Source organism: Gopherus flavomarginatus, chromosome 11 (genome assembly GCF_025201925.1).
Source record: "Gopherus flavomarginatus isolate rGopFla2 chromosome 11, rGopFla2.mat.asm, whole genome shotgun sequence".
NCBI lineage: Eukaryota > Metazoa > Chordata > Testudines > Testudinidae > Gopherus > Gopherus flavomarginatus.
Genome location: NC_066627.1, coordinates 52,556,131 through 52,579,447, shown reverse-complemented (window position 1 = coordinate 52,579,447; position 23,317 = coordinate 52,556,131). Strand labels below are relative to the sequence as shown.

Sequence of the window (23,317 nt, the reverse complement as noted above, 5' to 3'; positions counted from 1 at the left end):
CCTGCCTGCTAGAGTATTAGCCAACAGACTTACTGCATGGCCAGCAAGTCATCTCAAAAGGTACAGACAGCAGCTTTCTTCTAGACCCAGAGAGCAGCAATTCCAACAAGGAGCATTAGCCTGACTTCTGTGCAACAGATAGAAAAGCCACTGGCCATATGGTGATATAGGAATCATGGTAATGAGAGGAATTCGGTCTTCATGCAGAACAAATCTTGCCGGACAAAACTGATGTGTTGTATTTTTTTAACCCAAAAGTACAGAAGCAGTGGAGGAAGAGAAATGGTAGATACAACATACATGGATTTCAACAAAACATTTGACACAATGGCTCAAATTCTCAGCTGCAAAATTAATTCAGATTGGCTTGGATACAAACACGGCCTTATGGACTAACAGTGGCTGTGAGACAGCGACTGGAAACTGCAGGGGTGTGCAGTGCCAGTCTTGCACTAACGATCAGCAAAGCGGCATACACACCACACTGTGCAGATTCTGGGAATGACACCAAGGCCTAGAGTTTTGAGAGCTGGGCAGAGAACAGTCACATGCCGTTAACATGACCCTTTGGGAGGGGCGGGGGAAGAGTTCAGAGCGGCGCATCTCCACACCAGACACAAAGCTACCATGGTTAAAAAGTCGGGAATAGACGAGGCACCTTGCCTTAAGCACATTCAACTGGCAGTTAAAATCTGCAGCAGTGCCAACATCACACCTTCGCTGGCTCTCAAACTTCGGTACTGGTGAGCCCTTTCACCCAGCAAGTCTCTGAGTGCAACCCCCCCCCCCTTATACATTAAAACCGCTGTTTTTATATTTAACCCCATTATAAATGCTGGCGGCAAAGCGGGGTTTGGGGTAGAGGCTGACAGCTCATGACCCCCATGTAATAACCTCGTGACCCCCTGAGGGGTCCCAACCCCCAGTTTGAGAACCCCTGTCTTAAATCCTAGTGTAGATGAGACCAGCATAGAGAATGGATAGTGCGTGATGCAGTGTATGCCACCTTCTGGGGAGATCCCCTCCAGATTCCTGACCAGGACTTTGGAACAACCGAAAGACTCCGACTGGGTTTGCTTTGGGCCCTGAGCAGGACTGCAAATCACAGGGCCCTTTTGTCACAGGTGCGGAGCAGGCAGCCTAGCTCCAGGTGGTGCCAGGGGTGCTGCGCCGCTCAGCAGGGCAGGCGCCCACGCCCAAGCAGCAGGGATGTGCGGAACGAAGAGGACAGGGAGCTCCTGGGGCACCACACGGCACTCGCTGCCCTGGGCCCTGCAGCACACAGCCCAGCTCTCACCTTGTTGGTTTTACTTATTTTTCAGTAATCTGCTGATTTCCCCCCTTTCCTAAGCTAACCAATGCTGATGAATCAGCAACCCCACGAGGGGCTGAAATCCGGTGGGCTGGAGCAGTGGCTCTGAGGTCTCAGGTCCTGGGAAGGAAGCCACAAGAACAAAGTCTAGGGGAAAAGACAGCCAGAAGAGCAGTTCCCTGTGTAGAAAGGGGCCGGGCTATGCTGGTTAGTACTTTTAGCCCTGAGTGCAGCCTGAAAGGGCCTTGGCTTCTGGGCCCAGCGAAAGGGACTGACCAGCCAGTCTCCCAGGCAGGCGGCTTACAGCAAAGCCTGGCACCCACAGCCATTCCCATACCATGCTGCAGCATGCCTGGTGTCGAAGCACAGGGGCAAGGCTATGCGTAGGCAGGCAGGCCACAGTGCACGCACCAGGGGCCCTTGCTCACTTCCGTGGTCCCTGGGTGCTGTCTGCTCCTGCCTTCAGCCTCAGTAGCTAAGGCCTGGGAGTCACATTTTGGGGCTCCCTGAGCACCTCTTTGGATGCATCTTTCTTCCTCATATACTTTCACAGTTACAGCCCGTACTGCAGCTCCATGGTCCTGCTGGGCAGTTCTCCACCCTGAGCTCCTACTCCCTCCTCCTCAGGTGGGGAACTCCTGCAACACAGCACCTATCTAATGTGTGCCATCCTATGCCACAGCCTCACTGGCCAAGGGAAGAGGGGCACTGTGTCCTCAGGGGCAGCTATGGCATTCCCTGTCTTCGCACCAGCCCCCTGTGCACTCAAATCCCAGATGAGTGGAATTGCATTACATGGGCACAATCTCTCGAAAGCTCTAGGAGATGGCCCTACTCAGCCCTTGGGCACAATTCACAGCAAGGGGCACCGAGAAAGTGCCCAAGATAGGGGGGCCCGGCTTGCTCACAGAGCAGTATAGGAACAATCCCTGGGAAGCAGTCCTGGCATGCCCTTCCAGGAGGTGGTCTCTGCTGCTGGGAAGGGGCCGAGTGGTGAAGCAGCTGAGCGAAGCAATGTGGTGTGAGGAAAAACCCATTTCCTGTAGCAATGGTTGTTTTGCTCAACATTTAAAAAAAATGTGCTGATGCAACCGCCCTCTCCCCAGGTGGAATATAAATATGAGCCTTGTTTATGTAGCTGCAGGGCATTAATCCACTTCTCCATCTCCTTCATCGGGTTTTTTCTGTTGTTTTAAATACGAGGAACAAACATCACTGGTTGCAACAGTCATAGCCTAGTGAGCAGTCCAGTGACAACTGACCCTGCGCAGAGTGTTAGAGGAACCACACTGCACTCAGCGCTGTTCTGAGACTGGGTCAGAGCCAGGTTACACCACGGGCATGCTACTGTAGTAGTTTCAGTCTCTCCATTTATAAAAAGAACAGGAGTATTTGTGGCACTTTCTAATCAACACAGCTATCAGCCTCTGCTCACTTAAGACCCAAAGGCAGGAACAGCTGGGGCACATTAGCAAAGCCTAGATTCAGAGTTGAAGGCCAGATGGGACAATCAGATTCTCTCGTCTGACCTGCTGTATCCCACAGGCCAGAGAACCTCATTATCCCTGTACTGAACCAGTAACTTGTGCTTGACTAAAGCATCTGCCATTGGCTCCAGTTTGGATCTGAAGACATCAAGAGATGGAGAACCCACCACTTCCCTTGGAAATTTGTTCCATGGTTAATCACTGCACTTTTAAACATGTTCCTTATTTCTCATTTGAATTTGTCAGGCTTTAACTTCCAGCCATTGGTTCTTCTTCTGCCTTTCCCCACTATGTGCTGAAGAGCTCTTCAACCCAGTCTTTGCTCTGTGAAGTACTTATAGCCATGATCAAGTTCTCCCTTAATCTTCTTGATAAGCTAAACAGATGGAGCTCTTTAAGTCTCTCACTTTAAGGCACGTTTCCCAGCTCCCAAATAATGCTGGGGGCCCAGGTCTGGAACAGCAGGGCGTATTGAAGATCAGGAGAGAGGTGCATTAGCAGAGCTGGGGAAAGGCAGGGACAGGAGGCACACGCCACTTTAGAAGGGGGCCAAGGCCCATGTCCAGCCAAGCTCTGGCCTTTGGGTTGGTGGAGGGTAAGAGTCTCTAAATCATACCAAGGGCCAAAGAGATGGGGAGCAAAAGGTGACTTAGAGAGGCCTATGGGGTGGACTACAGGAATAAGTCCCTCTGGCCTGTTCCACCAGCTGGGGGGATACCAAAACACGGCCTGCTCCTCCCATGTCCCTTCCAGCCGGGGAATCCCCACCTGACCCCTTACGGCAGCTAGGCAGAGGGCCATGCAAGAGGAACTAAATCAGTTTGCATCATTTGATGTCCAGTTCCCAGCCCACGGAGCAGTTCATGCTCCTGTTCCACCCCAATCTAATCTGGCCCCAGCTCCAAGCTGTCACCCGACCCATGGCAGGAAGACTGAGCTGGCATCGTGTAGGATGCCAAAGGGTGCTCCAGGCTCTGTGCACAGGACTGTGGTTTGAGGACTGTCAGGACAGAGCTGTGAGATGGTAAGTTTATTGCACAGAGCATTCATTGCAAGGGGCCCCCTCACATCCCACACTAGAGAGGCTGCTTCCACCTCTGCAGGTCACAGAGGTGGAAAGAAAGGCAGATGAGATCCCTGCTCCCCAGAGGCCTCCAGAAAGACTGAGCTCTCAGTGCAAAGGGATTCACTCTACCACTGTCGCAGAGTAATGTGCAGGGTGTGATCCAATTGCTCATGTCTCATTCCAGCCCAGAAGTGACTTTCAGCTCAGCTGTCCCATAGAGATCAATTGGGGCATAAACCTTTCAGTGATGTATTTAATTAACCTGAATAAAAGCCAGATAAGAGATGCAAATGTAATTTGCTGATAGTACAGTGGAAGTTATTCTTCTGCCCTCTGGTGGGCACTTGGCATCTGCCAAGAAACAGGCTGACTTCCACTCCCCTCCGCAGGAGTCCCCGGGCTGATTCATAGGCTTACTGCCCCAGCCAAAGAGCTTCAGGTAGAAGAGCAGCTACAGTACATAAAGCCAGGGCTTACTCCCATCATGCTCTTTGGTAAACTGACTGCTGCCCCCATCAGAAGGGCAATGTCGGCCTCTCGCAGGGACAGTGCAATGGGGACCAGTCTGAGTGCGTTTCCCTTCACGGAGTAGGAGCACAGAAGAGAGAAAGCCCCAAGTAGGGAGTGAAGTGAACAAGGAGCCCTCCCCCAACACACAATTTTTACCAGAGCCTACAGGACCACAGGAGACCCATGAATCAATCACTCAAGTAACTGTGAGAAACTCTCTGAAGTCTTAATGCCAGTTAACAAGAACATGAGATCAACGTGCTGTCAAAAGAGAAGCCAGCAGAAGAACTCAGTCCAGGTTATCTTTCTGCCTGCTAAATGCAGTACCAGCTGAATGGAAGCCAAGAAGCCAGAAGAAATCACCAGCAGTGTCATTCTCTGGCGGGTAACTGTGGACCAGACCCTCATACAGATGAGCACCTCCTGTTCAGGAAGCCCACATGGGTAGAAGACTGTGCGGAAATTCAGGGTAAACAGCTTCCAGTCTCATAAACCCCCCATGCTTAGCCGGAATAGTGAATAATGACACATTTGAAAGCCAGTTTCCCTCCCATCAACCTGCCCAGGCCCAACTCCCAGATTGCTTCCCCTCCAACACAAGCACAAAGGCAGGAAATCACCTGTGCCAACGATACCATCAGCTGTGTGCATTCCAGTACTGTCATGAGTGCACCATGCTGGCCAAGACGGACCAACTGATCTTGCTTAGGGGTTTCCATAGCACCCATCAGCATCATAGTTCGGATGTGGGACAAATGCAGAATGTGAACACAGGTCCTGGCCAGCAAGCAGGGAGAAACAATTCTATGTGTTTAATGTGATTATATTTGCCTCACTGGCAATTTTGTATGTTCAGTTACTGACCAAAAATCTAAACAGATTGGGTTCCTTCCCCATTCCATTCCAACACGTCTGGAACACATGTTATCACCAGCCTAAGGCATCACCAACTAGTCCTTCAACCCTCCCTCTCTCTGCTCTCTTGTGGGTGGAAAGAAACTACTTCCTCTTTCGATTACTATACCAGAGAGTCCCAAGGGATGTGGCAGAGTTGGAGCCCTGTTTACTACAGTGCGCGTTGGAAAACAGTCTGGGTTTAAACTCAATTTAAACACTGCTCCAGCTCAAACAGGTCCCAGTGTTGGTGTCACTGGGCATAAACCTAGGCCTCAGTGAACCAAAGGTCCTTCATGTTTAACTCTACTTGATCTAGAAAGCTAGCAGCTGTGAAATTAAATGTGTAACAGTAAGTTATCAGTTGCAGCACAGCTAAAACCGGTCTAAAGCAGTGGTGATAAGGCCTGTGCACCTTTAGCACAAGGACAAGGTAACTTGCAGAAGGAAAACTTACGAACGAGCTGCCGCGGCCAAGATTACTTAATGCACCTGCGCTTACATAACTGCTACAGGGGGAGGAAGGGGGGAAGAGAAAAAAAAACTTATATAAAGGGAAAAGCCGCTTGTGTCGGTATGCATGATTTGAGGTGTTCGTCTCCTTTCACCGCCTTGAGATCTCAAATAAACTTTGCTTCTTCTCCACCCTGATGTGTGTTCACTGGCGCTTCGCACTCTGGGCAACGAACCACTGTTGCTTGCCTCAGTCATCCTCTGTGCCTGCAACACCAGTTAGTTCCCTCTGGAGGACTGGAAATGTAGTTTAAACAGGATTTACTCTCATTCACACTGGCTAGTCAGCCCACTGTAGAAACCATCTGACCACTTCCCCAGCAGGATAATACTCCAGACACTGCTAACCCCAGGCTGATGCACAGCCCGGGGGCTGTATGATCACCGGACAACAGCCATGAAGCTGGAAAGGCCAACTCGTTTCACCTCAGCCTGCAAGAGTCACTAAGAGGAGAACACGTGGGCAGAAAGCAGGTTCCAGACACCTGATTGCTCCTGTTTCCCCCACTCCCGTCACTCCTGATTCCCACCCACCCACCGGCCACTTCTTCAGAAGAGAAGAGAACAAGCAGGTCTCTCGCTCGGCATTCTCACACAGAGACACACAGAGGGACAGACGCACACGCACACAGAGACAGCCCCACCCCCACGCACGCGCGCGCACAGAGGCAGGCCCCCCCGCACGCCCACACACGGGACAGACGCACACACACATGCACAGATAAATACAGAGACGCGCGCGCACACACACAGCCAGCCCCCCTACGCGCGCGCGCGCACACACACACACACACACAGAGACGCGCGCGCGCACAGAGGCAGGCCCCCCCACACGCCCACACACGTAGACACGCGCACACACACACGCACCGCCGCTGCTGGCCGCCCCCCCCCCCAACACCATTAGCTGCTCCGGTAACTGACTCCTCGGGGCGCCGAGCCCGTGGGGTGCCCGCGACACGCGGCCGGGGGGGGGTCCCACGGGCAGTTCGCAGCGGCCGGCCCCGCCCCCCGCACGTCGGCCCGGCCCGGGCTCTGCCCCCGCTGCAGGGGGCGGGGCGGGAACTGAGCCTGGGGAGGGGGCGGGCCTGGTCTGCGCGAGCCGGGAGCCGCCGCAACCACGTGATCCTCCTGACCCCAGCGTGACCCCAACGTCCAGGGTCCGGGCATCACCATCCCCGCACGTCGTGACGTCCTGTGCGTGAGACGCACAAATGGTAACTCTGATGCTTCCGCGGGGGAAATATAGTCCCAGGAGAGGCCGCCTCTTGGCGCGGGTGCTGGGAGCTCCGGGACCGGATGCGGTTCGGTGCCGGGTCCGGGGGCGCCCCGATCGGAGACTGTGGCCGTGGGAGATCAGGTCCCTCCGCCCTCGGTGCGGTGAAGTAAGTAGTCCGGCGCGGGGTCCCGACGGGAAGATCCCTCCGCGGGGGATGGCGGCCGAAGGGATGCCGGGTCCGGGGGCGCCGCGGCCGCCGCAGCGGGACGCTCCGCGGGACGGGGCCAGGCACGGTGAGGGGCGGGCTCGGGCTCGGGCTCGGGGCCGCGGCTTCCCCTTCCCCGCCGGCGCTGCCGGGCCGCCCGAGCGCGGGGACCCCGCGCCAAGATGGCGCCGGCCCGAGCGGGGGCGCAGGCAGCGCCAGGGGCAGCCCCGCCCGCAGGGCCCCGCCGGGGAGGGGGGGTGCTGGGCCGAGCCGGCCGCGGGGCAGCGATGGAGGCCGGGTCCTGCCCTGGTGCATTGCGGGAGACTCCGGCCGCCGGCCCGCGCGGCGGGGTCAGGGCGGACCGTGCTCGGGGCCGGGCCGGGCCGGGGCTCCAGGCCGCCCCCCCCGCCCCCGGCCCGGCGCTGGCTCGGTCTGTGACCCTGGGCCCATCCCCACCTCGCCCCCGAAACGGGCCGGGCTCTCGTCGCTGCCCGCGGGCTCTGGGGCTGCGTTCGCGCGGAGACTTCCAGCGGGAAGGCGTTAGCGAGGCCGGCCCCAGTCCTGCCCCAGGCACTAGCAGAGGGGGAGCTCCCTCTGCCGGGGCCCAAGCACGGATCTTCCCTTCTAACATTCGGGAGCAGTGACAGTCAGGTACCGTGTGTATTCAGCACCATGCCAGTAAGACCAGTTGTGGGTCTACGTTTTGTCTCGCTCTGTACTGCACAAGAGCAGTGATTAAAGCAGGGAGACTTGGAGTCTGGACTCCTGTTTGTTTGGCTTTTTTTGGCTCCACTGCCTGACATGAGAACGTAAGAGCAGCCATACTGGATCAGACCAAAGGTCCCATCTAGTCCATTACCCAGTCTTCCAACAGTGGCCAGTGCCAGGAGCCCCAGAGGGGATGGTCAGAACAGGGAATCACCAAGTGATCCATCCCTAGTCACTCATTCCCAGCTTCTGGCAAATAGAGGTTGGGGCACCATCCCTGTCCATTCCGGCTAATAGTCGGATGTACCTGTCCTCCATGAATTTATACAGTTCTTTTTTTGACCCTTTGGCCTTCGCAACATCTTCTGGCAAAGAGGTCCACAGACTGTGCATTGTGTGAAGAAATACATCCTTTTGTTTGTTTTAAACTTACTGACTGAGGAGTCCCAAGTCACTTCACTTTTCTCTCTTGTGGTGTATTTCTCTGTAAAATAGCGATAATTATGCTTTCCTACTTGATGGTGGTATGTTAAATTATTATTGACGGTAGCAGGAATGTTTGTGATGCTCTGATGAGGCTCCAAAGATGGGCAAAGTAGTCCCATTGCTTGTTTACTGAAATGTTAACCTCCCAATGAGTTCTGTGATCAGTGTCATGTGACCTGGCTTGAGTGACTTTGGTTGTGGATCCACAAGTAGATTAGTCATTCCTTATTTTGGGGGGGAGGGGGACTGCAGCCTCTGTATTTGACAGCTCCGCATTCTCCAGCTGAGCCACTCCTGCAGCTAATGTGGGTAAAAGTGAGACTGCAGGCTAGGTTCCCATCCAATGCTCATCTGAAGTTTGGTGTTGCTTTTTCTCCCCTTGGCTAGGATGAAAGTTTGGCATTTCCTGGTTGCCTTCCAAGAACAAGAGTAGGAGACGTGTCAGGCTGTAATAAGTTCTGGGATATCGCTGCACTGGTATGTTTCATGCCTGGGCCAAGTTTTAGTGGAGTATGGTGGGGGTGCCCAACCTGCGTCCCATCAAAGCCGTTCATAAGGCCCACGGCTGCTTCATTAGCATTTCATCGTCATGTTTACATCATTTTAGTTTATGCGTGTGTAAATAGGCAATACTGTACATAGAAACAGCCTATCTAAATAATACAAAACAAGATGAACTTCAAATATAAATCAATACAGGTGACTACATTTTATTAAAATATGTGGAATTTGTTTGGCCCACACAAGGTTGTGCTTAGGTTTATGTGGCCCTCCTGTGTAATAAGGTTGGGCACCATGGGAGTACGGCTGAAATATTGAGCTTCACACCCTAGCTATGGGACAAGGGGAGGAAGGCAGGGTGGCATGAAGTAGAGTCATTGGCTTGGTCTACACAACATACTTACTTTGGAATAACTATGAAAAATCTATGAAAAATCCACATCCCTCAGTGATGTAGTTACACCAACCTTAAGGCCATGTGGACAGCTCTATGTTGCCGGGAGAGCTTCTCTCGCCAACATAGCTACTGCCTCTCACAGGGGTGAATTTATTAAGCTGACAGGAGTACTCTCTCCCATCAGCATAAAGCGTCTTCATCAGACACTCAATTTGTAGTGTAGACTGCCCCTAAAGACCGATCATGGTCTGATGTCTCCTCTCCCTCGTGAGCACACCCTTGCTGTGTGCATTGGGATACCTATGTTATGCTTATATATTTTTGTGCCAATTATTGTGATATCTAGGCGCCTGTCATCTCAGGTGGGTGGATGGTATGGCAGGATGTTCTGTGCCCCCAGTGCACAGCAGGTCTGACTGCAGCACTTCCTCTCGCCTAGGTCACACTTAAGGGACCCAGGCAAATTGGGCATGGAGGCGGAGGAGAATGAGGTGGAGAGCAGCAGCGATGCGGCCCCTCATCTGGCACAGGAAGAACCTTCGGAGAGCGGGCTTGGTGTGGAGACCTCTGAGGCCATGTCTGCAGACAGCAGCGATGCTGCTTCAGTGCCCATCCTCTCAGAAGCAGATGAGTCTGGTGTGGGGCAGAGCTCAGACAGCAGTGGGGTCTCTCTGGTATGGAGTGGGTCTGGAAACCCCTTTGGGATGGAAGTGAGGTGGTGACTGTGATTTTGTAGATGTGTGTAAGTTGTCAGACTCTGAGAATACTGATAGTATCCTTCAGGGAGTTGGATCTCTGACCCAGCCTAGGTGGGAGCCAGCCCTGTACAGCACAGGGCAGAGTGGACCACAGGGCCAAGTCTGCTTGAGGGGTCTTCTACAATACGGATATACAAACCAGGTTTGTGTCTGCCAAGTCAAGGGGAAGAGCCCTACCTACCTAGCTGGATTAGCAGGGAGGAGAGTGCATCTTGAGTCTTTGAGGACATCTTCTAGCTATATCCCAGGGCTGAAGGGTCGTCGGCAAAAGCCGGAAAAACTATCACTTGTCACCCTCTTGTGGGGCCCTTTGGGACCTTTCTTCTGGGCAGGTGCCTCCTGCGAGGCAAGATGCAGCGACAGTTTCACTCCTAGGGTGAGTCAACAGAGGCCTCTCAACTGAGCTCCCAGGCCTGTCTGTTTTCCAGGAGGAAGTGTCGGAGAGCAGCTCCAGCACAGATGCTATTCCTAGGGTCTACCTGCCAGACTCTTCCTCTATCGCCCAGTCTACCCTCGTCTCCAGCGTCTCCACAGTGAGCCAGTCCATTATGGTGTCGGAATCCCCACAGGTCCTGGTTCACTCCAGCGTCATCACTGATGGGGCCACAATGGTCTCTGACTCCACAGCATCCACCTCCTCGGACCTGGGCTCTGCCATAGACAAAATCATTGAGTCCACAATTGGGCCTGACATCATCCAGAGTGAGTGCATCACCAAGTCAGTTGTTGCGTGCTCCCTTTCCTGGAGCCCCAGGGATATGGCATAGCTCTCAGTGTAATGTGCCCCGGGCTGGGCAAGGGGGACAGGCAGTGGGGACACGATAGCTGAGTGGGGAAGGAGCTGCTGCTGTAGTGAAGACTCAAGGAAACCGACTCAATCAAAAAGGAAATCCCGTTTAGTGAGAGGCTGCTCCCCCTTGCTTTCCCTGACAATCAGAAGTGGTGCCTGTTGTTCCTGGCCTTTCCACCAAGTGGTGAAAGAGGGGATTTGCAGGACAGCTCTCTCATCACTGCTGGAATGGGTTTCTATCCTCAGTCCGTCCTGAGCTCACAGCATTACGTCCATGCCAGAGTGCCAGCCCCCCGTTAACTTTCCTCACCTTCTCACTTGCCCACCCTGACTTCCTAGAAGAATGCCTTGTCTTGTTAGTTATCAGCCTCTACAGTCGGTCCCCATCACCCTCTCACTCTCTGTTCCCTTCCTAGGCTGCATCGCAGTAACGAGTGCTGAGGATAGTGGTGCCCAGACTACCCAGTATCTCATTCTGCAGGGGCCTGATGATGGTAAGTGAATGCTTCTGGGTTCTCCAGTGACGACATCTGCTTCTGAGCCCATTTCCATCCTTCTATAACACCACCACCAAAGGCCAGAAATCCCTGTGAGGGAATTGTACAGAAGCCCTGGTTGTGGGGGGGAGTTCTTGGCTACTGTAGTCTCAGTTTCTCCCAACAGGGGGCACTGTAGGCAACAGGGTGGGAATGCTATGAGGCAGAGCTCCTAGTTACTCCTCTCCCTCCCTTCCCTTCCCCGCAGGGGGTGTTGTAGGGAGCAGGGCAGGAGCACTGGGTATGGGGAAGCTCTTGGCCACTTGAGCCACTGCCTGGGAGTAGGGGTGTGTGTGTTTGTGTGTGTATAGCCGTGAGGATTCGGTTTCCTTAGTGAGCTCTTTTTGGTGCTTTAGGTGCCCCCATGGTGTCCCAGATGACCACTTCTGCTCTGGCCAACAGTTTGGCAATAGAAGCCATAGCCGATGGACCCACTTCCACGTGCCTAGACCAGCCTGGTCCTTCAGACCCTTCCAAACAGTCTGAAATACTGGAGCTGCCCACGCAGCCAGATCAGGCCAGAGAGGCAGATTCTGGGGAAGAGCCAGACCAGCCAGACCTGGAGAGCTTGGAGGAGATGATGGAGGTGGTGGTGGTACAACAGTTCAGGTGCAAGATGTGTCAGTACAAGAGCATCTCCAAGAAAACTCTCATCAACCACATGAAGGAGCGGCACTTCCAGCCAGGTAGGGGTGCTGCCATCTCTGGGAGGCTTGTATACCAGGTGGGGGTGCTGTGCGGGATGGGAGAAGAGTTGATATATCAGGTGGGGAGCAAAGTAGTTAATGTACCAGGTGTGGGCACCGCTGTCTCCAGGGATGTGGCTTATAATGGCTATGTTGTAACTGGAAAGAATCCTGACTTACATTGGTGTAACTGAGGGCAGAATTTGGTTTTATGTAATTTGTTTACTGAGGACTAAATATTTCAGCCCTTAATTCTGAATTCTCCTGTTGGGGAGAATTTGGCTCTGAATATATAATTACTAGAAGTATAAATGACTAAATATCACCATCCACAGCTTACAAAATGAAAATCTACTTTAAACAACCCTGTGAAAATAAATAATTTTAAGTCTGAAGCTTTTGATTTGGAGGGTAGTGAATCTAATACCGTTTTAATAATAATGATAATTAATAAAAAAGTCCAGTGGTGATCCTGGCAATAAGGTCAGTGAGCCTAACTTCAGTACCTGCAGACTGGTTGGAACTATAATAAAGAATATAGAATCATAGATTATTTGGGCTGGAAGGGACCTCAGGAGGTCATCTAGTCCAACCCCCTGCTCAAAGCAGGACCAATCCCCAACTAAATCTCTAAATGGCCCCCTCAAGGATTGAACTCACAACCCTAGGTTTAGCAGGCCAATGCTCAAACCACAGAGCTATCTCCCCCCAAATTATCGGACATATAGTTAAACACAATTTGTTAGAGAAGAGTCAACCGGGCTTTTGTAAAGCGAAATCATGCCTCACCAGTCTCTTAGAGTTCTTTGAGAGGCTCAACAAACATATGAACACGGGTGAAGCCAGGGGATATAGTGTACTTGGACTTTTAGAAAACCTTTAATAATGTCTCTCACCAAAGACACTCAAACAGAGTAAGTTGTCAGTGGTAGTAAGTTCAAAGTAAGGAATATTGGAAAACATAATTCCAACTATACATGCAAAATGGTGGGGTCTAAATTAGCTGTTACCACTCAAGTAAGAGATCTTGGAGTCATTGTGGATAGGTCTCTGAAAACACCTCAGCGTGCAGCAGCGATCAAAACTGACTGTTAGGATCCTTTAGAAAAGCAAGAAAAATATCATAATGCCACTATATAAATCCATGATATGTCCACACCTTGAATGCTGAGTGCAGTTCTGGTCACCCTATCTCAAAAAAGATATATTAGAATTGGAAAAAGTAGAGTAGAGAGAGGCAACGAAAATGAGAGAGTAAAAAGACTGAGACTGTCCAGCTTTGAAAAGAGATGACTAAGGGTGAATATGGTAGAGGTCTATAAAATCGTGACTGGTGTGGAGAAAGTGAGTGTTGTTTATCTCTTCACATAACACAAGAACTAGGAGTCACCCAATGAAATGAATAGGCAGCAGGTTTAAAACAAACAAAAGGAAGTACTTCTTCACACAACGCACAGTCAACCTGTGGAACTAGTTGCCAGGGGATATTGTGAACTGGGTTTAAAAAAAACTAGATAAGTTCTAGAAGATAGGTCCATCAATGGCTATTAGCTAAAGATGGTCAGGGACACAACCCCATGATCTGGGTGTCCCAAAACCTCCAACTGCCAGAAGCTGGGACTGCACTATAGGATGGTTCACTCAATAAATTATCCTGTTCAATTAATTCCCTCTGAAGCATCAGGCCCTGGCTGCTGTCAGAAGACAGGATACTGGGCTAGATGGACCATTGGTCTGACCCAGTATAGCTGTTCTGATGTTCTTTATAAACCAGGTCGGGATGCCGATGAGACTAGGGGTGGGAGAAAGGGGATTTCTATACTAGGTGAGTGTGTGAGTGGGGTGCTGTTGTGTCTGTGAAGGGCTGGGTGCCGGCTCTGTGACACACCCCAGCTTGACTAATGAGAGCAGAGTGCTGCCCAAGTGAGTCGCTTACTGCTTTCTCTGCCAGTGGCTACTGCTCTGGCCTTGAAGAAGGGGCGTCCGCGGAAGGGGGGACCTTCCCCAAAGCCTCTGGAGGAAGATGTGGCAGAGGAGGAAGAGGAGGATGATATCATGGATGCTGGAGCCATTGATGACCCTGAAGGTACAGCCCCTTCTCCCCTCTGGGCAGTGCTGCCAGCCGCTGTTGGGGTCTGTGTCTAACGCCTCGGACTGTTCTTCCCACAGAGGACAGCGACTATAACCCAGCCGAGGATGAGCCTCGTGGGCGGCAGCCCAAGTACAGCCGCATTGTCCCCACGTCAAGTGAGGAGAGGCCACGCCGGCGGCCGGGGAGACCCCGCAAGTTCCCTCGCCTAGAGGACATGCCGCAGCCTGAAGGTAGGGGGTTGGAGAGGAGCAGTGGGCCCAGGCTGGCGGAGGGTGAAAGCAAGGATGAGGCTGACCCTGACGTGCTGGGTTGCTGTTGGGCAGGTGGTGAGGAGGAGCCCTTAGTCACGTCCCAGAGCACTCTGAGCAGCGAGCTGCAGGACTCTGAGGCAGCCAGCTCCTCCGTCCTGGAGAACGGGGCCAGCGACAGCCTTGTGGAGCCCAGCATCAGCCAGTCAGACTCCGAGAACAAGGATCCGTCCTCCAACACGGGCCCTGAGGAGGCTGACACCGTGCCCAGGAGGCGAGGCCGGCCCTCCCGCCGCTTCCTTGGCAAGAAATACCGCAAGTACATCGGGCGCAGGTGAGGGGGTGCTGAGCTGTGGCTGTGCCCAGGGCCGGGCTGGCAGCCTCGTTACTGTCACGGCACTGAGCACCGGCTCTGCTTTTGCAGGTACTACTACAAGTCCCCCAAGCCTCTGATGAGACCCTACCTGTGTCGAATCTGCGGCTCACGCTTCCTCACACACGATGACCTGCGCTTTCACGTTAACTCGCACGAGGCCAATGACCCTCAGCTCTTCAAGTGCCTGCAGTGCAGCTACCGCTCCCGCCGCTGGTCCTCCCTTAAAGTGAGCCCGGCCTCCCCTGCCCATGCCCCAGCCCCAGCCCCAGCCCCAGCCTGGGGGTAGTCACTGGCTCAGTGCCTCATGGCCTGCTCTTTACCTCTCACAGGAACACATGTTTAACCACGTGGGCAGCAAGCCATACAAGTGTGAGGAGTGTGACTACACAAGCGTGTACAAGAAGGATGTCATCCGCCACTCAACTGTGCACAGCCGGGACCGGTGAGTAGAGTGGGGCCATGGGACTGATCCCTGTGTTCTGGCCAGACAGCTCCTTCCCTGTACCCAGCTCCCCTCTGCCCCCATGTGCTGAGCCAAGCAGCTCCTCCCCCATGATTCCAGATGCAGCCAGTGCTGAGCTGAGTAGACAGTATCTGCTTCTGTTCCGTTTTCCCTTCCCAGCACCGGGGGCCCTCTTGGGCAGTGTGAAAGTAGAATGAATTATATAGTAAGAATAGAAAGGATTAAAGAAATGCTGTCTGTACCTTTAAGCAAAACTGTTGGAATGCTGCAATCCAGGTGTCAGAAATACAGACATTAACATAGAACAATTGCACCGTTTAAGGGCAATTGGTGAAGTATTAGCCTTAGATCGATAACAGTTAGTAAGGAAATAGGATATGCATGCTGTGCCCCAGGTGAATTTTCCTGTTTTGCTTTCTTTGTCCCTTTGTCTAATTCCCGCTCTTTTATCTGTATAAATAAGACTGTTTGGGCCTTGCATGGCCACTCACATATTCTGAATGTTATTGGCGGAGCGCTGCGCTAATAAACAGAGTGGTCTGACAAATTGTGAGTCCTGATTCTAACTTTGACAGCAGTCTCTGGGTGGGAGGGTTGGCTAGGGGCGGGTCTCAGACTCGGGGAGCGTCTGACCCCGTTTATTTTTCTTCTCTCTCTCAGGAAGAAGAGAGCCGACCCGGTGAGTTCCCAGCTCCCTGATGGCTTGTGTCTTAGCCCCAGTTCTCACTGGGGGCCTCCGGGGCAGGGGCTACCCCAGCAGGCTGCTTTCTGCTCCCACTGCCTGGTAGATAGGGATGGTTCTGGGCTGACTAGAGCCCCAGATCTGGCTGGTGAGGGGGCTGAGAGGGGCTGTCAGTGGCTCTCTCATCCAGATGGGCTCATCTCTGCATCCTCTCTCTGTCTCCAGCCCCCAAAGCTGAATTCGTTCCCCTGCCCAGTGTGTAGCCGAGTCTACCCCATGCAGAAGAGGCTGACGCAGCACATGAAGACTCACAGCACGGAGAAGCCACACATGTGTGACAAGGTGGGGAGGGCATGGGGGGAAGGGGTGGGGCAAGATGCACCCCAGGCCTGGATAGGCAGTGAGTGTTGCTGTGTTCTGTTGCAGTGCGGAAAGTCCTTCAAGAAGCGCTACACCTTTAAGATGCATCTGCTGACGCACATCCAGGCCGTTGCTAACCGCAGGTAGGAGCAGGGGATTCCCGGCCTTGGGATGGCCAAAGCCTGCTGGGTTGTCACCCCTCTCCCAAAGAGTTCCCAGGCATCCTGCCCTGAGTAATGGCCCAGTCTCCTTCCCTGGCAGGTTCAAGTGCGAGTTCTGTGACTACGTCTGCGAGGATAAAAAGATCCTGCTGAACCACCAGCTCTCGCACATGAACGACAAGCCGTACAAGTGCAGCTTCTGCAAGTACTCCACCTTCCGTGAGGACTTCCTGGTGTCACACATGGCCGTCAAGCACACGGGTGAGAGCAGCCCTGCTGCCTGGGCCTTGTGCCAGCCCCTTCGCTCAGCTGCTGTCCCTGCTCCCCCTGCTGACTGGCCGCTGCCCCCCTCTCTCTGGCTGCAGGGGGGAAGCCGTTTGCCTGCGAGTACTGTCACTTCACCACCAAGCACAAGAAGAACCTGCGCCTCCACGTGCAGTGCCGCCACACTGACTCCTTTGAGGAGTGGGCCCAGCGGCATCCCGAGGAGCCCCCCTGCCGGCGCCGCCCCTTCTTCACCCTGCAGCAGATCGAGGAGCTGAAGCAGCAGCACAGCCAGGTGCAGATTCCCACAGAGCCTGCAGCCAGCCCACCAGTGAGTACTTGGGCCCCCGGCCTTCCTGCCTGCTCCCCTCCCCTCAGGCTTGGGCATGCTCTCAGCTGTTTTCCTCATTCAGGTTTCTCTTGGCCCTGTGACCTACCACACAGTGCAGCCCCTTCCAACGGCAGAACCCTCCATCCTTTCCCAGGATTCCTTGGGGGGAACCACCATCATTTATGAGCAAGGTGAGCTCCAGGGAAGAGAGAAGGGCCTACCTGGGCAGGCACAGTGCAACTCATCTGCTCTCTCTGCCTCTCCCAGGTGTGGAGGGATCGGCAGAGCTGGCCACGCAGACAGCTCTGGATCTCCTGCTGAACATGAGCAGCCAGCGGGAGCTGGCCACAGGCTCCCTGCAGGTGAGGTCACAGTCCCCACCACAGCTGTGAGGAGAGCCCCAGGCCAGGCCAGACCCCAGCTGATCCCTTCCTGTCTGTTTCCTGTGCAGGTGGCCGTGGTGAAGTCCGATGGCTCTGGAGTGGCGCAGGCCCCCAAAGCCCAGTCACAGCAGGAAGAGGAGGCAGATCTGGATTCCACTGGGCAGCAGCAGAAGGTGGTGACATTGCATGTGGCTGAGCATGGAGAGGCCTTAGTGCAGGAGGCCTATGAGGAGGCGACCCTGGGGAGCTCTGAGCTGCAGCAGATCACCATTCCTTTCGGGAGCACAGCGGAGTATAGCATCATCACGCCTGTCAACGAGGAGATCCAGGCCCCAGAGACTCTCTACAGGTCAGTGCCAGATGCACTTGGAGGTGCCAAACCAGCTGCTCCTGCCCTGGGTCCCAAAGTCATCAGATTCTGCTCCGGTTCCGAGTACGTTAGTCATGTGGCTATCTAGGGCTGCCTTCCCTGGAGGAGAGTGCCTCTGCTCTCACTCTGCCGCCATCGTCAGGGCAGCCCTGTGCTAGAGGGGAATGGAAGAGCCCTGGGGAAGAGGTGGGGACCCCTCTGACCCTGCCCTCTGCCCCTGTAGTGAGGAGGAGAGCCCGACGGAGCCCACCCATACAGTTGTGGTGAGCGACGCCATGATGAATGAAGCGCTGAAAGAGCACAACAGTCACTACATCATGTCAGCCAGTTTCCCAGGGAGCCAGCTCCATCACGTCGAGGTAAGAGGGGCCCAGACTCCTGTTTCCTGGAGGGGTGGAAGGCAGTGTAACTCTTGTGGTCTTCTCTTCCAGCAGCTCAGTGGGGACCCTGCCCTCTCACCAGGGGAAGGCCAGGAGGCCCAGGCCTCTGGTGGCAAGTGGCCCATGCTGCAGTGCCTGGCCAGGCAGCTCCGAAAGAACTCTGCCTTCTCCCCAGCACCAGAAGGGCAAGCAATCCAGTCTGCAAAGGTCAAATGGCCCGCGCTGCAGGGTGTGGCCAAGAAGCTGTCATGCAAGATTTCTGCAACTAAGAAGCTGTCGTGCAAGATTTCCGCAACTAAGAAATTCTCGTGCAAGATTTGCACGGCCATGTTCACAGGGAGAGCAGAGATGGAGAGTCACAAGAGGGCACATGTAGGGCCCAACACCTTCAAGTGTCCAGACTGCCCATTCACAGCAGCTGTGTGGCTGGAGGTCCGGGTAGGTTGGCTGGGCGCCCAGGGGCTGGGAGGGAGTCTGGTGTTGGCAGCTGGCTGATCTCGCGCTCTCTCCTGCCCCCAGAGTCACATGGCACAGCATGCCGACCTTCGACCCCACAAGTGCTCCCACTGCAGCTTTGCCTCCAAGAACAAGAAGGACCTGCGCAGACACATGCTGACGCACACCAATGAGAAGCCCTTTGCCTGCCAGGTCTGTGGGCAGAGGTGGGTAAAACCAGCCGGGGCCCTGCAGTGCCTCCAGGAGGGCTCTGCAGCAGCACGTGGTGATAACAAGCCACCTGCCCCTGGACATGCCCCTCCCACTGGGCCTCTGGTCTCTGAATGAGCCTCCTGTTCTCTGCACAGTAGCAGCCATCCCGGCCCTTCCTCCTCATTTCCAGCTCCCAGCTCTTGGCAATGCAGAGCTGGAAATGAGGAGCCAGGCCTCCTGCCCTGTGCCTTCCAGGGAAGGAAGGGTGTAAGAGGCCCCGCTGCCCTCAGCAAGCTCCAACCCCCCCACTCTTGCTGTCCTTGTAGGTTTAACCGGAACGGGCATCTCAAGTTCCACATGCAGCGTTTGCATTGCTCCGAGGGGAAGCGGCTGGGGCAGCCAACAGCCACCACCCCGCAGACCATCATACTCAACAGCGATGAGGAAGCACTAGCCACGCTGCAGAGTAAGACCTGCCTTCCCTGACGGTGCAGGGGTCTGTGCCTAGGATTGGCTGCTGTCAGACCGTCTTGGGCTGAGCACTTGACACAGTTCGTAAGCTAAGCAGGATTGGACCTGATCAAGTCTTGGATGGGAGATCCCTGGTGAAGCTGCAGGATGCACTGTCTCCTTGCAGCCAGTGCTGACCAGAGTTTCCCAGCACAGTGCTAGGGGACAGGGGGCTGCAGAGCAGTGTGGAGGGCGCTCTCCCTTTGCTGCCAGTGCTGACCCCAACGCCCCAGTGCAGTGCCAAGGGGTGATGAGGACAGCTTTCTGAGGGTCAGTTCTGGGGAGACAGGGGAACCCCGCTGCAGCTACTACTGCAAAGTCCTTCTTATGGTTGGGATGTGAATGGAGGTCTCTGCTGCCTTTATTGTACATGTCAAGGTCTTAGCTCCAGCATCTTTGTTACCTTCCAGTTTGGGCCGGTTCCATTTGACCTCTTTTGCTCTGGCTCCTTGTCCCCAGTTTGCTTGCTGGTGTGCGTTTGGGTCTGGCTGAGCCTGGGCTTGGGGGGTAAAGGAGGGGGTGGCGCTGGCTGGTGTTGGGCTTGCGGGGCAGGGGATAGTGGTGGCTGAGGATGGCTCTCTCTCCCTTCCCAGCAGCTTTGCAGTCTGGCCAGGCAGTGCTGGCTCCTGAACGGCTGCAGCAGGCTCTGGGGCAGGAGCACATCATCGTAGCGCAGGAGCAGAGCATCACGAGCCAGGTGAGTCAGCCAGATGCCTTTGCCAGCCACACAACCCACCCACAAGCAGTGGCCTCTGTCCATTGCTCAGAGGGGCTGGGCTCAGCTACCGCAGTGACAGGCTGCAGCTTCACTGTCTTGCAGGAGGAGGCCACATACATCCAGGAGATCACAACGGCTGATGGGCAGATGGTGCAGCACTTGGTGACCACTGATAACCAGGTATGGGAGGTAGCTGCTGTCCGTATGGCTCTGGCACCTGTACGTGGGGTGCTGCAGGGGCTGATGGGAGTCTCTGCGGGGAGGGCCAGCAGGGCTTGACTGGGGTGAAAGGAACCAAAGGGAAGCTCCAGCTGAATCGTAGCATGGAGGTGACCCAGGCTGAGCCAAGATCCCCAGGGAAGTGGGGAGCCCCAGTGCTTGAGCATCTCAATGCCAAGCTGGAGAGATGCTGGAAATGTGCAGCAGGGCTGCGTCCCGCACGGCCTGCAGCAATGCTGTGGGTTGAGGTGAGTGCTGAGTCTCTGTTTCCCCTGTAGGTTCAGTACATCATTGCCCAGGATGGCGTGCAGCACTTGCTCCCTCATGAGTACGTTGTTGTCCCAGAGGGGCATCACATCCAGGTAAGCAGCCAGATCATGTCCTAGGTCGTGGAGCCCAGGATGGAGCTGTAGGGGGGAGGGGGGCACTGTTCCCTTGAAATCCAGGCAGGTCTCCTCCATGTAGATGAAGTGATCTGGCCTGGGGCAGGGGGTCAGGTCTGAGGAGCTTCCCTCCCCTTCCCAGCTCTCACTCCAGCTCTTGTCTTTCAGGTACAAGACGGCCAGATCACCCACATCCAGTATGAACAGGGTAGCCAGTTCCTCCAGGAGCCCCAGGTAATGGGAGCAGCTGCTGGCTGGGACTATGCCCTGGAGCTCCCAGACCCATGGAACAGGCCCTGGTGGGGAGGGGGAGCATCATGTACCAGAGTATGCACCGGGAGCGGGAGGGGATCCCACGGCGTGGGCATTAATAACTCAGCAAGAAGGTGAATCACAGGCTAAACAGCTGCTGCTTTAGCTAGCTGTGTGAAGGGCCTGCACGTCCTCTGAGGGCTCTGCTGCAGACGGAGGTAAGCAGGGCAGAGTGAGCGTCTCCCCCCGCCCCCTCGTCTGTGCTTCCTGCCTGCCCAGTCTGATCCGTCTCCCTCTCTCTGTTCCCCAGCAGATCCAGTACATGCCGGTTTCCCCAGAGCAGCAGCTAGTTACCCAGGCTGAGCTGGAAGCTGTGGCGCACTCAGCAGTGACAGGTACAGAGTCAGGGCTCCCTGCTCTGAGCTGAGTCCAGGCCGTGGGCTCTGGAGTGCTGGGTCACAGGAAAGGCTTTGCCTCCCGCCCACTGTCTGTCTGCGAGTCCTGGTGCCCGGAATCCATGGCGTCACATTCATGGGGCGTCCCAGCCCCAGATGGTGGTAACATAGTTGTTCCATCTCCCGGCTGCTTTGACACGAGCTAGTGGTCTGTCACATGCTGCCTTCAAAAACTGCCCACCACCCTCGCTAGCAGGCTTGGCAGGGCAGCTGTGGATTGGGTGGGCTGTGGTTACCCAGCTGCCCTCATGGCAGAGCACAGGGAACATGGGCGAAGCCTACTCTTCTGCTGCCTTTTCTCCCTAACTTAGGAGAACAAGCCAGGTTTGCTGCTGCTTGAGGGGCTGTGCCTGGAAGTGCTGATTCCCCACATTCAGTGTTGTGGGTGCCCCAGGCATCTGGGCTGACACCCAGGCAGAGCCCAGCCTCCTGCTGCTATCCCCTCTTTGCTGGATGGAAACGCCTTGGGTGGACCCAGCTTGGCAGGTGGTGGTTGCAGCCCAGGGCCGGCACATCTGGAGCCACAGAGCATTGTAAAGATGCTTTCTACACCCCTCCCCCATGCAGGCTGTCCTGTGCGCCTGGCAAAGCAGTGGAGAGCGAGTGGGCAAGGGCCCCCTTCCCTGCCTCCTGGGCTGGGGCAGCAAAAGGGCTGATGCCGCTCTCCCTCTCTCTGCAGCAGTGGCCGATGCTGCCATGGCCCAAGCCCAGGGCATGTTCACCACAGAGGCAACAGCTGAGCAGATCCAGCAGCTGCAGCAGGGAATCCATTATGATGTCATCACGCTGGCGGATTAAGGGCTGGGCACTTGCTGGGGATGGGCAGATGCTCTGGGCCAGCCATCCACTAGCCAGGCCGAAAGGGGCTACAGGGGACAAGTCTGAGCACCCTCCGGCTGGGGTTTGCTATTGACTTGCCGTGTGCAGCAGGAGCGCCGCATCCTGCCTGTCTGCCCCTCTGCACAGGGTGCTGCATCCGACGCAGGGGCTGCTCCCCTGGCAGTCACGTGGCTAGGTGGGTGGCGGCATGGCCCTCCCTGGGGCTGGTCTCTGTCACACCTGCCAGTCTCAGATCCTTTTCCCTGCGTTGTGTCCTCAAGCTGCACCTGCCTGCCATACAAGGTCCTGGCCTGAGACGGGCGCTGACCCCAGCCATGTTGTGAAAAGGCTGGGCAAGGGCTTCTGCATTCAGTTGTAGCAGCTGTGCTGCCTGCCCTTGGGCTGTAGGGTGTGTGGGCACGGCACGGCACGGAGACTGCCTCCCCCGTAGGCTTTCCTGGCCTGCAGGCAGGCATTGCTCAGAATCTGCACGGGGAGAGCAGAACGACTTGGAGAGAGCGAACCACAGTGGACGAGGCAATAGCTGAGATGTTCTATTTTTCTTCCAAACGGAGATGGACTCTGCTGGAGAGAGCTGGTTTGTACAGGGGAGGGGAGGGAGATCAATGCAAACCATCGGAAGCTTTGAATCTGCTTATGAATAAAAAGGCATCGAATTCTGCCTGGCCCATGCGTGGAGTGGGGCTTGGGGCTACAGGGGCCCTTCATCAACATGCAGCTCCCCTGGTCTGACACAGCCTCCCTCCTTGCACCCTGGGCCTGTGTGTGTCTGGCAGGGGGTGTGCTTGTGAAGTGCTTCCCTTGCGGCTGCCACCTGACACAATCTGCCTGGCAAGGAAGGGCCCTTTGGGCCTGTGTTGGAATTCCTGAGGTGAGCCCCCCGCTGCCTTGAGCTGCTTGGGGACTGGCCCAGAGGGCAGAGGGGTGGAGCCTCCCAGGGTGGGTATGAGCCCTGTGGGCTGTGACAGGCAAAGCTCACTGACGCTATCAGCTGCCCCTAGCCCCCGTGTCCTTGACTGTCGAGCCCTCCACGGCTGCCCGTGATCTGCAGTGATGAAATTAATGGAGTGGTAAACAGCCTAAATCCCCTGTAACTCAGTCCTGAACTACCCGG

At 55.1% G+C, this 23,317-nt stretch overlaps 2 protein-coding genes across 11 annotated transcripts; one reads left to right on the top strand and one right to left on the bottom strand.

Annotated features, from left to right (window-relative positions):
• Positions 1-6,951: 6,951 nt before the first annotated feature.
• On the bottom strand, positions 6,952-7,521 carry LOC127031003 (basic proline-rich protein-like). Its single transcript, XM_050917681.1, has one exon. The coding sequence runs from the start codon at positions 7,519-7,521 to the stop codon at positions 6,952-6,954; it is 570 nt and encodes a 189-aa protein (XP_050773638.1).
• Positions 7,234-22,864, top strand: ZNF335 (zinc finger protein 335). Of its 10 annotated transcripts, none has more exons than XM_050917688.1 (29): positions 7,235-7,294; positions 8,788-8,877; positions 9,738-9,972; positions 10,485-10,758; positions 11,263-11,340; positions 11,739-12,068; positions 14,020-14,154; positions 14,238-14,390; positions 14,484-14,727; positions 14,833-15,010; positions 15,114-15,226; positions 15,908-15,926; positions 16,155-16,271; positions 16,356-16,432; positions 16,551-16,711; positions 16,816-17,045; positions 17,128-17,236; positions 17,313-17,407; positions 17,497-17,777; positions 18,022-18,157; positions 18,230-18,616; positions 18,698-18,840; positions 19,153-19,292; positions 19,930-20,033; positions 20,157-20,234; positions 20,552-20,635; positions 20,825-20,890; positions 21,219-21,303; positions 22,043-22,864. In XM_050917688.1, exons 3-29 carry the CDS (start codon positions 9,769-9,771, stop codon positions 22,159-22,161), a joined length of 4,140 nt encoding a protein of 1,379 aa, XP_050773645.1. In that variant the 5' UTR covers positions 7,235-7,294; positions 8,788-8,877; positions 9,738-9,768; the 3' UTR covers positions 22,162-22,864. The 10 variants fall into 10 exon arrangements, with proteins under 10 accessions (XP_050773647.1, XP_050773645.1, XP_050773639.1 ...); XM_050917687.1 differs by having other exon boundaries at positions 7,236-7,294; positions 14,484-14,742; positions 18,233-18,616; XM_050917686.1 differs by having other exon boundaries at positions 7,236-7,294; positions 14,484-14,742; positions 19,933-20,033.
• Positions 22,865-23,317: the final 453 nt, after the last annotated feature.

Bases quoted from the DNA above. Each gene is read 5' to 3' on its own strand.
- ZNF335 (XM_050917682.1), top strand. From the start codon at position 9,769: ATGGAGGCGGAGGAGAATGAGGTGGAGAGCAGCAGCGATGCGGCCCCT. The intron at 16,272-16,355 runs GTGGGGAGGGCA...GTTCTGTTGCAG, and splicing joins AGCCACACATGTGTGACAAG to TGCGGAAAGTCCTTCAAGAA. The intron at 20,891-21,218 runs GTAATGGGAGCA...TCTGTTCCCCAG, and splicing joins AGTTCCTCCAGGAGCCCCAG to CAGATCCAGTACATGCCGGT.
- LOC127031003 (XM_050917681.1), bottom strand. From the start codon at position 7,521: ATGCACCAGGGCAGGACCCGGCCTCCATCGCTGCCCCGCGGCCGGCTC.